Source organism: Hypomesus nipponensis, chromosome 19 (genome assembly GCF_054491055.1).
Source record: "Hypomesus nipponensis isolate SF chromosome 19, ASM5449105v1, whole genome shotgun sequence".
NCBI classification, from domain to species: domain Eukaryota; kingdom Metazoa; phylum Chordata; class Actinopteri; order Osmeriformes; family Osmeridae; genus Hypomesus; species Hypomesus nipponensis.
The window spans coordinates 13,473,115-13,486,563 of record NC_140379.1 but is presented as its reverse complement, the minus strand read 5'-3'; the positions used below and the strand labels follow the sequence as shown (position 1 = coordinate 13,486,563).

Below are 13,449 nucleotides of genomic sequence, written 5' to 3'. Positions count from 1 at the left end.
CTCTCTCTCTCTGTCTCTCTTTCTCTGCTAGGGTAGCCTGTCAACCCTTACCCACACACACAACTGACACACACACTCTCACACTGAGTTGAATGATGTGCCTAAGGCCAGTTACAAAGAGAGGGAAGAAGAGGAGGAGGGGGAGAGGGAGGGGGAGGAGGGAGGGGAAGAGGGGGAAGGGGAGGAAGGGGGAGGAGGAGGAGGAGGAGGAGGAAGAGGAGGGGAAGGGAGGAGGAGGAGGGGAATGGAGGGGGAGGAGGGGAAGGAGGTCCTACAGACGTGTGTGTCAGGTTGAGGTTCTGTTGGAGCGAGAGGCAGCGGCCATGTTCATTCTCATGCTGGAGGCTGGAGAGCAGGAGATACAGGTCTGTCCATCCTTCTTCAAACATCTACCAGGAGCTTGGCAGAGGCTGTGGAGTTGGTCCTGAGCCCCTGGAATGAAGCTTTCTAAGAGGTGACAGAGATCCATGGAGATGCCTGTCTAAAATGGAGTCTGAGGACCAGGAAGCAACTCCTGTTTGAAAAGTTTATTTCTTCTAAGATTTCGAGTTGCTCACAGCTCCATCTTCTGGTCATACTACAGCAGTTTTTCCAGCTCCAAAGCCCATGCATAGACAGACATAGAGAGGTAACCCTCTAAAGGGTCACCTCACAGAGTAACTACACTCAGCAGAGTACTACAACAACCATCTGCTGGGTTGCACAATATACTTCGCCCTCCACACTGAGGGATTATGGGAGTCTGAGTTCTTTGGAAAGCAGCGTCCTGAAGGTACAACTTCAACCTTCACTACTTGCTTCAAAGATCTAAAAGGTGTCATATTGGTTCCTTTACGGACCGCCCACACCTCAATCTCCCACCCTGATAGGCTGGAGGGGTTGGATAAAAGGGTGTGGCTCTAAGGAGACTATCCAGTGGAAGAAGCGCAGGGAGCAGAGTAGGGGAGGTGGTTGAGGGGACATGGGGGGGCAAGACGAAAGTCCCACCCCCCACCTCATTGACCGGGGTAGGTGGGGTAGTGGGCAGGGGAGTGGCGGCTGTGTGCCAGGGGCAGGGTGGCATGGCGGGTGGAGAGCAGGTCTGCTTCTGCGCCAGACTGGGAGCTGCTGTACAGGTCACCTACAGGAAACAGGAAGTAAAAAACAGGAAACGGAAAAGGCCAATGATTGTAAGATCTGAGCCAAGTCTCAGGGCTAGGATTAAATATTACAAATTGGGTTAAGGGTCAAGATTATAATTAGGACTGAGGGTTAAGGGGTCAAGATTATGATTAGGATTGAGGGTTAAGGGTCAAGATTATGATTAGGACTGAGGGGTAAGGGTCAAGATTACGATTAGGACTGAAGGTTAAGGGTCAAGATTATGATTATGATTGAAGGGTAAGGGTCAAGATTATGATCAGGACTGAGGGTTGAGGGTCAAGATTATGATCAGGACTGAAGGTTAAGGGTCAAGATTATGATTAGGACTGAAGGTTAAGGGTCAAGATTATGATCAGGATTTAGGGTTAAGGGTCAAGATTATGATCAGGACTGAAGGTTAAGGGTCAAGATTATGATCAGGACTGAGGTTTCAGACTGTGTACCGTTGCTGGGCTCCATGCCACCCTGGGTGCCAGTGATGTGGTGCCAGAAAGCGCTGCGTGGCAGGATGGCAGTGGGTGTGCAGGGGTACGAGCCTGGCTCCGAACCCTTCGACAACAGCTGCCACACAGAGGAGACATGTCAGAACCACCTGGAAAATGTGTGCGAGTGTCTTTGTGTGTATGCCTGTGTGTTGACGTGTGTGTGTGTGTGTGTATAAGTCTTACTCGGCTGTTCTTCTCCATCTCCATGAGGACTCGTTTGTGCTGCTCAGCGATGGCCAGGGTGGAAGAATGAACCCTCTGGTAGATTTGCTCCCCCTCTCTGGTCTGGAACGTATACAGGCCCTCGCCACTGTCACACATACTGTCACACATGCACACACACACACACAAACACATCATATTCAATTAAAAAGTGCAATAAAAAAAATATATATATATATTTGACTTGGCATGTGTTCTATCTAATAAAAATGTCTGACACTAGACAGCAGTATTGACCTCTCACCACCAGAGAGCAGTGTGTAACCACTCAAGCTCCGTCCATGTCTAACCATGTCTGTGCCCTCGACACCGGTCCCTTGCTCTTCTCTCCCTCCGTCCCTGTCTGTCTGTCTGTTACTGTCTGTCTGTTTCTGCGTGCCTGTATGTGTGCATCTATCTGTCTGTCTGCAGGTCTGCCTGTGTATTTGTCTGTGTGTATCTGTCTGTCTGTCTGTCTGTCTGTTTATTTGTCTGTCTGTGTATGCGTGTGTATGTGTGCGTGTGTGTGTGCGTGTCAGTCCAGCCGTCCAGTCTGTGTCCTCTAGGCTGTTCCCTGCCTGCACACCAGTCATCTCCTTTCAAGTTTATCAAAGTGGACGAGAGCAGAGAGGAGATAAGAACGCTTTGCTCATCATTGATTTCCTTGCAATCTATTCAATCAATCTCTTTATGAGGTTTTGTCCAGCAGTGAGCATGTGTGTACGGCATGTGTGTCCATCAGAGAGTCAGAGAGAGACGGAGAGAGAGAGAGAGAGAGAGAGAGAGAGAGAGAGAGAGAGAGAGAGAGAGAGAGAGAGAGAGAGAGAGAGAGAGAGAGAGAGAGAGAGAGAGAGAGAGAGAGAAACTGTGGTCTTTGAAGTGAACACAGTCAGAAAGAGAAAAGGTCAGACCTTACACATTTTGAATCCTCCTCTCCACCGTCCCCCATCCCAACACACACACACACACGCGGTCCATACCGTCCCGCCTCGAAGGTGAAGCGTGTGGCGTCTCGTCCGTATCTCCGCAACGAGCAGAGTGGCCAGGTGACCAGCTTGGTGCGAGGGTTGTGGATGTCCCACAGGTAAATGTTCTCATGGGTGATCTGCATCATGCACTCCCCATAGATGTCCAAGTTGGGGCAGGGCAGGAGGAACACATTGAAACGCTCTGAAGGGAGAGAGGTGGGGGGGTGGTTTTTAGGGAGAGAGAAAGAGAGAGAGAAACTGACTGCTCAGCCTGGGACTGCTCTCATCAGAACGCGGCCAGCAAGACAGTAATACCATGAAACTGTGAGCTACTGTTGCTACTGTGTGTGTGTGTGTGTATGTGGCTGTGTGTGTGTGTGAGGGGTTGTGTTGTTGTGTTTCGTGCAATGGTGCGTGTGTGCGTGCATGAGTGTCTAGGGGGGGGTTGTTTGGTGTGTGTTGCCATGGAGACTGACCTGTATGCTCACACTGCACCCCTGCGGCCAGCAGATCTGGTTCTCCCATGCTGATGTCATTAAGGCGGGTCCCCAGGCACTCGATTGACAGGGTCTTGAACCACTCCTCTGCCTCAAGCTCTGGTGGGCAGGACCACAGGACAAGTCAAACACAGGACATAGTGTGTGTGTATGTTTGTGTGTGAGATGAAAAGAGAGGCAGAGAGATGTGTGGAATTGGTCTGATTGTTGCTTTGGCCGCATTTCCAAAAGGTATTCCGTGCCAAAAAAACAATATTGACACCCACCTGATTCACAGGTAAAGGTTCGCGCAGTGTCATCTGTAAAGACAATTGCCACCGCTTGGCGCTTGGTGTCCCGTGGCAACCGGGTGACATTCTTCACATTGCTGATCTCTGTCACCTAGACAACAGAAGAGGTTAAAAGGTCAGATCTGGACATAAACTCAGGTTGTCCGAAATGCATCAATACCTAGTGAATACCTAGTAGCAGGAAATTGAGTTAGCCTGTCACTGTAGGACTGGCAGTCCTATATATATATATATATATATATATATATATATATATATATATATATATATATATATATATATATATATATATATATATATATATATATATATACTGGCAGTCCTATATATATATATACATAGAGAGAGAGAGAGAGAGAGAGAGAGAGAGAGAGAGAGAGAGAGAGACATGTTTGATTCTTGCTGGGCTGTCTGGGGGTGCTAGAAGGACTTAGGCTTTGATGTGAGCACTCTGTTTCCTTCTCTCATCTCTGTGTGTGTGTGTGTGTGTGTTCAGTGATTTTTCTCCAGACAGGCAACCTTGCACCTTGAAGCTATACAGAGGAGGTCAGCGAACAGAGGCTGACAAGCTGATACCACCACACACACACACACACACACACACACACAATTCCAGCTAAACTGGATGTAGACAAAGGGATACCAACCTTGGGACAGGATCTGATGTAGGCTGATTTCTCATCTGGGTATTTTTCCAGTCTGCGAGGTCCTTTACTGGACGACTTCTTAAAGACCAGCCAGCAGCGTCTGTAGATCTGATCAGAGGACACAGCCCAGGGTCAGGGTCATGGTCAGGGTCATGGTCAGGGTCATGGTCAGGGTCATGGTCAGTGTTAGATTCAGGATTATAACCAGAATCAGGGTTAAGGTCATGTTAGGGTCAAGGTTAGGGTTAGAGTCAGGCCAACACTGTACGGCTCTAAAGCAGGATAACCATATATTCTGTTGAAACTGTACTATCTTCAGATACACTGGACACATCGTTATGGAGACACAGAATGCAAAAGTGAACACAGGAATAGAGAACAGAAATACAAAGGTAATGTCATCATCTCAATATTGCATGCTGGGTAATTATGTTATGCCTGGGATATTGTGTTGAGAGTCAGATACAATGACACAAACTTCCCTCTTAGAACAATGAAATATAATTTAAGGAACACATGCACACACACACACACAAGGGCTAAGTCGCTTCATTCTATACAAAAGCACTGACACACACACACACACACAGCAAGACAAAATGATGACTTTTATATATACTCTCTGTCCATCATTAGCCTACCCGCTGTTGCCACGGCAACACCACCTGAGATTGCACTTGTATGAGGCTGCCCAGCCAGATGCACAATCCACTGCTGTAATACAAACACCCACACACACATACTATTCACACACTCATACACTACACACACACATACACTTCACACAAAAACACATACACCTCACACACACACACACACACACACCACACATGCATGCTCACACGACTCCCAGGTGCTGATTGGACAGGGCATAGGGGACTAGAGCCAATTAGAGTGTAGAGAAACTATACAAGACTTTATTACAGTCAGGTTCTCTGGAGTCAGCAACAGGAACTAACGATTATAACAGCTCTGAGCTGGGAGCTAGCGCATGCACACACAGACACACACACACACACACATCTGTAGTACCAAGGTTATCGAGCATGATAGAAGAAGACATCCCATAATATATAAACATGCACGCACGCAAATAGGACACACACTGAAATATTGTATGGAGATGTACATCTCTGTGCCTACCCTGACTCTCTGCAATGCTTTGGCCAAGTCACCTGGCTCAGTTCCTCATCTGTGTGTGTGTGTGTGCGCGTGTGTGTGTGTTGGCAAGCTTACAATCTACCCAGACCCTTTAACCCCTCCTTCAGCAAAACTCCTTCCAACCCCACCCCCTCCACACACACACATACACACACACACACACACATGCAAACACACCCCTACGGTGTTCTGAGAAACCGTGCCTTGCCAGACAAACTGGCTGTGAAGACTTTTAATTAGCCAAGTGGGTGGATATGCAGAAACACAGAGAGGAAGAGATAGAGGGAAGGAGAGAGAGAGAGAGAGAGAGAGAGAGAGAGATACATAGATAGATAGATAAAGAGAGAGAGAGAGGTTTCAGGTGTTTGACAGAGTTAGTCATCATCACAAACCTTCCATGAAACCCACCCCCCCGGCCCTCTCTCTCTGTGATTGGAGCAGATACTCAGACCAGGTGCTGTATCTTCCTCTCTTCCTCATACTCTACATCCCGCTCTCTCTCCCCCTCTACACTGCCGTTCTTTCTCTTGTCTTGAGTCCGATTCTCTTCTTTCCTCCCATCTTTTCCCATCTTGAAATCGTTCTCCTCATTTCCCCGTTTTCTCCTTTTCTAATGACGTCTTGTACCAGTGTCAGCAGCATCCAGTGCTCACTGCGAGACATATCTCTCTCTCTCTTGTCTCTTTCTCTCTCTCTCTGTCTGTCTGTCTCTGCCCTCCAGAGGCCTTGTAAAACACAGCTTTAGTGGCTGTTTAGTCTGTCTAACACATCCTTTTCCTGAATGTACAGTGACAGTGTGTGCGTGTCATTGATATTCCAGACAGGTAGACATGGATCCCTTGTTTGCATGTCTCTCTCCCCTGAGGCTTTACTAATCCCCCGTAAACAAGCAGCCAGAAGGGGAGAGAGAGAGGGAGAGAAGGAGGGAGAGACAGAGAGCAAGAGGGAGAGAAGGAGAGAAAAGGAGAGACAGAAAAGATGGGGAGGGTAGAAAGAGGGAGATATTCATTGCACCAAACAGTGAGCTGTTGGCAAATTATTTTGTCAGTGAGAATCTCAACAATCTGCCTTCTTAGATAAGGTACTAGTCTATGTAACACTGTGGAACTTGTTCTCTGTCGCTCTATCAGTCCCCTCCCTCCATTCTTCCCCCCCCACCCCCCCCACCCCCACTCCACCCGCCCCCCCGATTCAGCTCCCACACAAAAAGGCCAGAGGCAGTTAGCCCACATTAATCTGTCTCTCTGGAGGCCCTGTCACTGCCGCACGGCTGCACACACTGTCTAAGCTCCAACACCAGCCCTAGATCCAGCGTTAGATCCAGCCTCACTTCCACCACCAGCCCCAGAAGGCCATCCCAAGCCCCAAACCTATCCGGAGCCCTGGCCTAAGCTCTAGCCTCCTAGTCCATAGCCTGGCACTGCCACATACAGTAATGGACAGGGAATGTTGTCCTGAGTCACCTGAGAACACCCCTGCTATCTGCACATTGTGCTGAGCACAATTGTGCTGAGCACACATCTCCCTCACAAACCTACCTCACACACACCTCCCTCACACACCCCCCGGACACACACCTCCCTTACACACCGACCTCACACACATACACACCTGCCTCACACACCTAACACACACACACACCTACCCCCCCTGGCAGCCTCACACACCTGACTTCTCAGAGCCCAGGTGAGGAAAGAGGAATACAAAGGCAGAGAGATGAAAAAGGGAGCCCAGCAGTGAGAAAGAAGAGCGGCGAGCGCTGCATGTTATAGGAGCTCAGAGCTAGTCCTCTGAGATGGAGGGAGGGCTTGTGAGGTGACGAGAGAAGGCTTTGCCCACAGAACAAGCCCTCAGCCTTGTCTCATTCGATTCTCCCCTCACATCTTCCCTTTTACGCTGACATCCTTAGTAGGCCTTGCTGGATGTGTGAGCGTGAGCGTGTGTGTGTGTGTGGGTGTGGGTGTGTGTGTGTGTGTGTGTGTGTGTGTGTGTGTGAGTGTGAGTGTGTGTGTCTGTCTAAACGTGACAGAACAAAGCTTTGAGGTTTCACAAACAATATATCCAGACCTTGTGGAGTTAGCTGTGGTATAGACACAAACCGCTTTATGGGGCTTCTGACTGGCCTTCATATCTTGTACTACACCCCAAAAGCTCTGCTGAAGCTTTGCAAGAAAGATCTGGCCACAATGGCTGACGGGTAACAGCCAACCGCAACACAGGTTCAGCACAGGAAACACTGATGCTAAAGATTATACCAAAGCTAATGCTAAGTTAATAATATACTAATGCTGAGCTACTGCTGAGTTAACAATAATGGTAAGCTAATACTAAGCTAAGTATTTCTTCTACGGGAAGAGGACTTGTTGATAAGCATGAATAATGTTGTAATTAGAGTTAGCATTAGCATTGTATGAACAGACATTTTTGACATTGCTCTGCTTGTTAAAATAAAAAAGTTGAAATACCGGCATAACAAATTCCAGCTAGAGGAAATGAATTTACAGTCCAATTAGTTTATCAAACCAAAGACAGAGGGAAGAAAACATGGTATTATCACAGAGAAGAAGAGGTCTGGGTCTTTGGTTATAATTAGCGACATGCACGTCAAGCTCGGGGTGAAGTCTGGATAAATAGACAAGGAAAAAAACGGAAAGAATGAGAGCGATAACAATGTACTGTATATCTTGTGGCAAATTGAAAGAGAAAAAGAAGGCGTGAAAAGAAGCTGCGAGCAGCTTGCACAGAGTATGAGGGGATGGAGAGCAGGGAGGGACAAACAGAGGGCTGAGGGTGTAAAACCACCGTCAGGTAACTCAGTGCTCGCTAAGCTTGCGTTCCCGTGGGAGCAATGTGTCACAAATGCCCCCTCCCCCAACACGCCTGCCTGCGCTCACCCCCACCACCCTCACGCTGCCACAGGAACCACAATCTTGCTGAGTGCACACTTCCTCACCACTCCATTCCTGAAGCACCGAACGAGAAAAAAGGACAAATGAAGAGAGAGAGAGAGAGAGAGAGAGAGAGAGAGAGAGAGAGAGAGAGAGAGAGAGAGAGAGAGAGAGAGAGAGAGAGAGAGAGAGAGAGAGAGAGAGAGAGAGAGAGAAGAGGGCAGCAAGAGATAAAAAAAGACAGAGAAAGGTTGAAAGAGAGCACAAAAGAAAGAAAAAGAGAAAGAGACAGAAAGAAATAGAGAGAGAGAGAGAGAGAGAGAGAGAGAGAGAGAGAGAGAGAGAGAGAGAGAGAGAGAGAGAGAGAGAGAGAGAGAGATAGAGAAGCTTCAGCCGTGCTGTGTGGGAGTATCTAGGTAGGTCGGACATCCTGACCCTCGTACATCCTCCAGTAATTACTGTCAGAGAGAGCCTGCTTCCATACTGGAGACAGGAGCAGGGGTGGAGGAGGACTGGATAGGGTGAGGGCGGAGGAGGAGGGGGGGGGAGCACAGAGGCCTACGGCATACAGGGTGGGTAGCTGCTTGGGGGCAGAGGCTGGAGGCAAGGGGTGGAGGAGGCATGTGGGTGCAGAGACAGCAAGCATGCGTGGGTGGTTGATAGGTAGGGTGAAAGGTTAATACTGGGAGGGAAGGCAGGTTAGATGACCTGGGGGGTTGGTTCTGCTGGGGTAAGAGAAGAGGGGTTACAAGGTTAGCCTCTATTAAGAGAGCTGGAGAGGGGAGAGCGGAGAGAGGAGAGCTTATGCAAACAGATCTAAAGACTTTTTACAATCTCTGTGGGTTTATAGACCTGCGTAGGGGAAGGTGCTGGATGGGTTTAGTATTGAAAAGGAGTGACTGTGTGTGAGTGTGCTTGTGTCTGTGTGTGTGTGTGTTCGTGTGTGTGTGTGTGTGTGTGAGTATGTATGTGTCAGGGGAGTGGGTGGTGGAGGTTACGTGGCTGCAAGGTTATTAGATAGTGTTGTGGGTATTTTAGCTTTCTATTCAACTAGGCCTCAAGGCCTCATCAATATGCAGACTCGAATGCTAGGCCAAGACTCACCAGAAAGATACACACACAAACACAAAAACACCCACACTCAGTCTGGACTGGGACTGAAAAACTGCCCGGGACTTTGAAACGTAGACAGGCCCACGGCCGTGTGTTATTATTATATTTTTTTGCATTATGCCGCGGACATTTGACCGGCCGTTCGGGAAATCTCCCGCCTCTCCCGCCAGCCAGTCCGACCCTGTCGCACAGACACACACACACACACATACAAACTTGCATTCACATTGTCTTTTTTTCTGTTTTCCTCTCTCTCTCATACACACGTCTCATTCTCTCTGCCTCAATCTAGCAGATATGAGGCTTTTACCCTGTCGGTGAGGACACTCATATCAGGACAGACTCAACAACACAACACAGCACTGCTGACAGCCAGTTAGTACACTGCTGGATACCCGCTACATCAATCACAATGTTTTCATTTTTTCCCAGGTCTTGACCAAAACTAGTCCTTAGCACTATCACAGAACTGTCAACTGTGGGCCGTCAAGAAATGTCTTCTCTGTTCCTCGATTCATCTTCGGTTTCCCTCAATAACCCATGCAACAGCCATGACATGCAGGGTTATGATTCGAACCAGCAGAGGAGAGGCAGGCAGGGAGTCACTGATTGGATTTGTCCTCATCTACATGTCATTTATGTGACTCAAGATGTGTCAATGTAACAGTCACATTAGAGTCATGAGAGGCTGACTCACATTCATGACCACATGTAGTGGATGAGCTACTCAGTTTTAGAGGACTGCCAGTACCACACACACAAACTCACACAAGCTCTCTCTTTTTCAGCAACACGCACACCTTCACACACACAAAGACAGCGTAAACATCACTCACCCCCAGTTTGCGGCTACGCATGCGGACGTAGCCCTGCTTGACGATGTCATTGAAGTTGGAGGCCATCTCTGAGGGAGCAGGGACCTGCTGGGGCTCACCAGGACTAGCATCCAACCAGCAGGACTAGCATCCAACCAGCAGGACTAGCATCCAGCCAGCAGGACTAGCATCCAACCAGCAGGACTAGCATCCAACCAGCAGGACTAGCATCCAACCAGCAGGACTAGCATCCAACTACCAGGACTAGCATCCAACTACCAGGACTGGCATCCAAGATTTAATATGAGCACCCAGACCCTGAACCTAGCATTGCTAAGGCACCCTCCTCTCTCCCCCGTTTCTCCCCCTCTCTTCCTCCTCTCTTCCTCCTCTCTTGCTCCAGTCCTCTCCTCTGTCTGCTGTGGTCACGCTGGCTTCTTCTCTGACTTGCTCTTCTCAAACTTCAGCCCAGTCTCCTCCTTCCTTTGGCGTCCTCCTGACTTGGAGCTTCTTCAAAATGTCTACCTCTCTTCCCCCTGTCGAGAAAGAGAGAGACGTTGAGAGAGAAGCAGAGACGTTGAGAGATTGAGACAGAGACATTTAGAAAGGGGGTGAGAAGGAGAGAGGGAAAAGGGAAGAAAAAAAGAGGGATATATTATTCATTAAAGTGTCAGTAGAAGAGGAGATGGTTCGCAGGCACACGCTTCATTCTCCTGCATTATTGAGCGAGGCGGTAGGCTGGGTCATCATGGCCGCTGTCATGGCTCCTCCAACAGGAACAGTCCACAGGTTGGTTGCAGGCGAGGGGTCAATGTATTGTACAGTGCAGGCACAGTGTGAGGCACAGTGTAAGTTAACAGTATAGTGTACAGTGTCAATTACAACGCGGTGTGAAGTCCACAGGTCCAACGACAGGTGTGTACAGTGTGAGGTACAGTATGAGGTACAGTGTGAGGTTCAGTATGAGGTACAGTGTGAGGTACAGTGTGAGGTACTGTGAGGTACAGTGTGAGGTACAGTGTGATGTACAGTGTGAGGTACAGTATAAGGTACAGTGTGAGGTTCAGTATGAGGTACAGTGTGATGTACAGTGTGATGTACAGTGTGAGGTACAGTATAAGGTACAGTGTGAGGTATGAGTACTGTAGTAATGAAGCTTAGCGCAAGTTCAGTCAGGCAAGACTCAGGCAAGACATCCCTGCACTTGGGCACACATGATAAGGTTTCACTACTTTTTTCCCCCCGCTAAGAACGCTCACTCCTTTCCTTCTTTCCTATGCCGGGCTGTCATCTGGGTTTCAGTATCGATTAGCGCTCTCGTCTATAAATTAGCAGTGTCAAATCTTCCTCGTAGCTGTCAGCCTATCACAATGATGCCGTGCCTTTAAATCCTTTTCTCTCCCTGTTTAGCTTGTTCATGCTATCAAAGTGCGCCTTTGTTCTTTGACTCCTCTGGCTGGGTCGTCGCCTGCCACCACGGCCACCAGTGTCTGGACTCGGTGGGGGATTCTTCTTCGGATATTGGGCAGGCGCCCTTTGATCAATAATTCCCCATGGGGTCTAAGCTCCAAACACTTGTAGTGCATTTATCATTTCTGTAAATAAACATCACTTACTCATCCCAGTATGAAGGCTTGTCTTTTTTGTTGATGTCAGGGAGCTACAAAGATAGTTTAAGCACTGGGAATAAAGGGTTTAAATGTACCGCGTGTGTGTGTGTGTTTTTAAGTGTGTGTGCATGATGCAAGTGTATCCCATGGTCTGATGACATCGTGGTGGGTGCTTAGGACCCAAAACCTGCGTGGTGCCCATTTCTCAAAGGGCCCGGCGGTAAATCTCCTTGACAACGGCAGAACAGAGACATTAAACTTTAATAAGGATCTCATTAACCAGGACAGAGCCAGGGTAATCGCTGCTGGCACTGTTGGTTTAGACAAGTGGATTAAACACACATACACACATACATGCACACACTGGGACAGTCACTCAAACACACCAGCACACACGGCCACACTCACACACATAGCCACACACACGGACACACACACATATGTGAAAAGGAATCTCTTACACCTTTTCTCAACATCAGCCAACCCTCTCCCATCCACCCGGCTGCCCATAGTAATGATACAGACCTCATCCACTCACCGCTCTCATGAACAGCACTGGACTGGGAAGGCTTTATGAAAGCACACACTGCTTGGCTCATTAAGCCTCCCTGCCCTACTGAAAGCTGATTAGATCCTATAAAAGCCATTCAGATGAGACAAAGAAAGCAGTATTGACATTAAAGATCTGTCTAGTACACTCAATAGAGCAGAACCTCCTGCCGTTTATCTGAGAGGGGGGTTGAGAGGTGTCTGGAACCGAGAACAATGCACACTTAACAAGCTACATCAAATAACTACAATGGCTACAGTCCCACGGACCTGAAGGGAGAATACAAACGGAGAGAAAACTTTATTGAGGTCCTCTGTTGTGAGGGTAGGGAGTGTAACGAAGGAGAAGAAGGCAGATCGATGCAGAACACGGAACAAACACACATGCAAACACACACACACGTAGGCACACACATCACACACTCACTCACGCAGGCACACACACACACAGACGAGCAGCTTGTCAGAAGCAGATGTGAATAACAACAAGGGCCAAGTATTGATTCTGATGCTTGCTTGATTGATTGGTTCTGCACCCACAGCTACAAAACACACACACACAAACACACACACAACGACATATACATGCACGCAAACTTGGATGAAATGTGCTAATTTAGTTCTAAAATCAATAGATATCAGCAGCTTTCTGACAGTGATGGGCAGATCTAGCCTGAAGGTTGTTTGTCTATAAGGGATGGACACATGTACATGTACATGCTCGCTCCACAAGCGAGAACACACTGCTGTACTTCACAAACCAGGACAACAGACGGACAACAGAAGGGCCTGTGTTTTCCAGACAGGCATGGTAAACGACTACTTTCACAGAGGTCTTAAGGGTAATGTAGTCTCTTTGGAAGCATTCTGTTGGTTGGTTACTAAAACGTATCTGGGAACAACATCCTCTGGTAACAATGCTGATCTTCTCTCACATCTCCTGTGGCTGTACTGCATCCAGAGAGAGGCGGAATCTATGCAATGTGAAGACAGGACCAAGGGGAACAACCGGAGAAGAAAACAGGTGAAAGACAATAAATAAGGATCCTGTTACACCCTCTTTAACCATGGAAGAGAGGGAT

The 13,449-nt window shown here is 48.2% G+C and overlaps 1 protein-coding gene across 1 annotated transcript; it reads right to left on the bottom strand.

Moving 5' to 3' along the window:
• Positions 1–298: 298 nt before the first annotated feature.
• dok4 (docking protein 4) lies at positions 299–10,416 on the bottom strand. Its single transcript, XM_084682493.1, has 8 exons — positions 10,230–10,416; positions 4,232–4,339; positions 3,561–3,675; positions 3,274–3,393; positions 2,810–2,999; positions 1,812–1,950; positions 1,587–1,704; positions 299–1,120 (listed from the first exon to the last, which is right to left on the bottom strand). Exons 1-8 carry the CDS (start codon positions 10,293–10,295, stop codon positions 996–998), a joined length of 981 nt encoding a protein of 326 aa, XP_084538619.1. The 5' UTR covers positions 10,296–10,416; the 3' UTR covers positions 299–995.
• Positions 10,417–13,449: the final 3,033 nt, after the last annotated feature.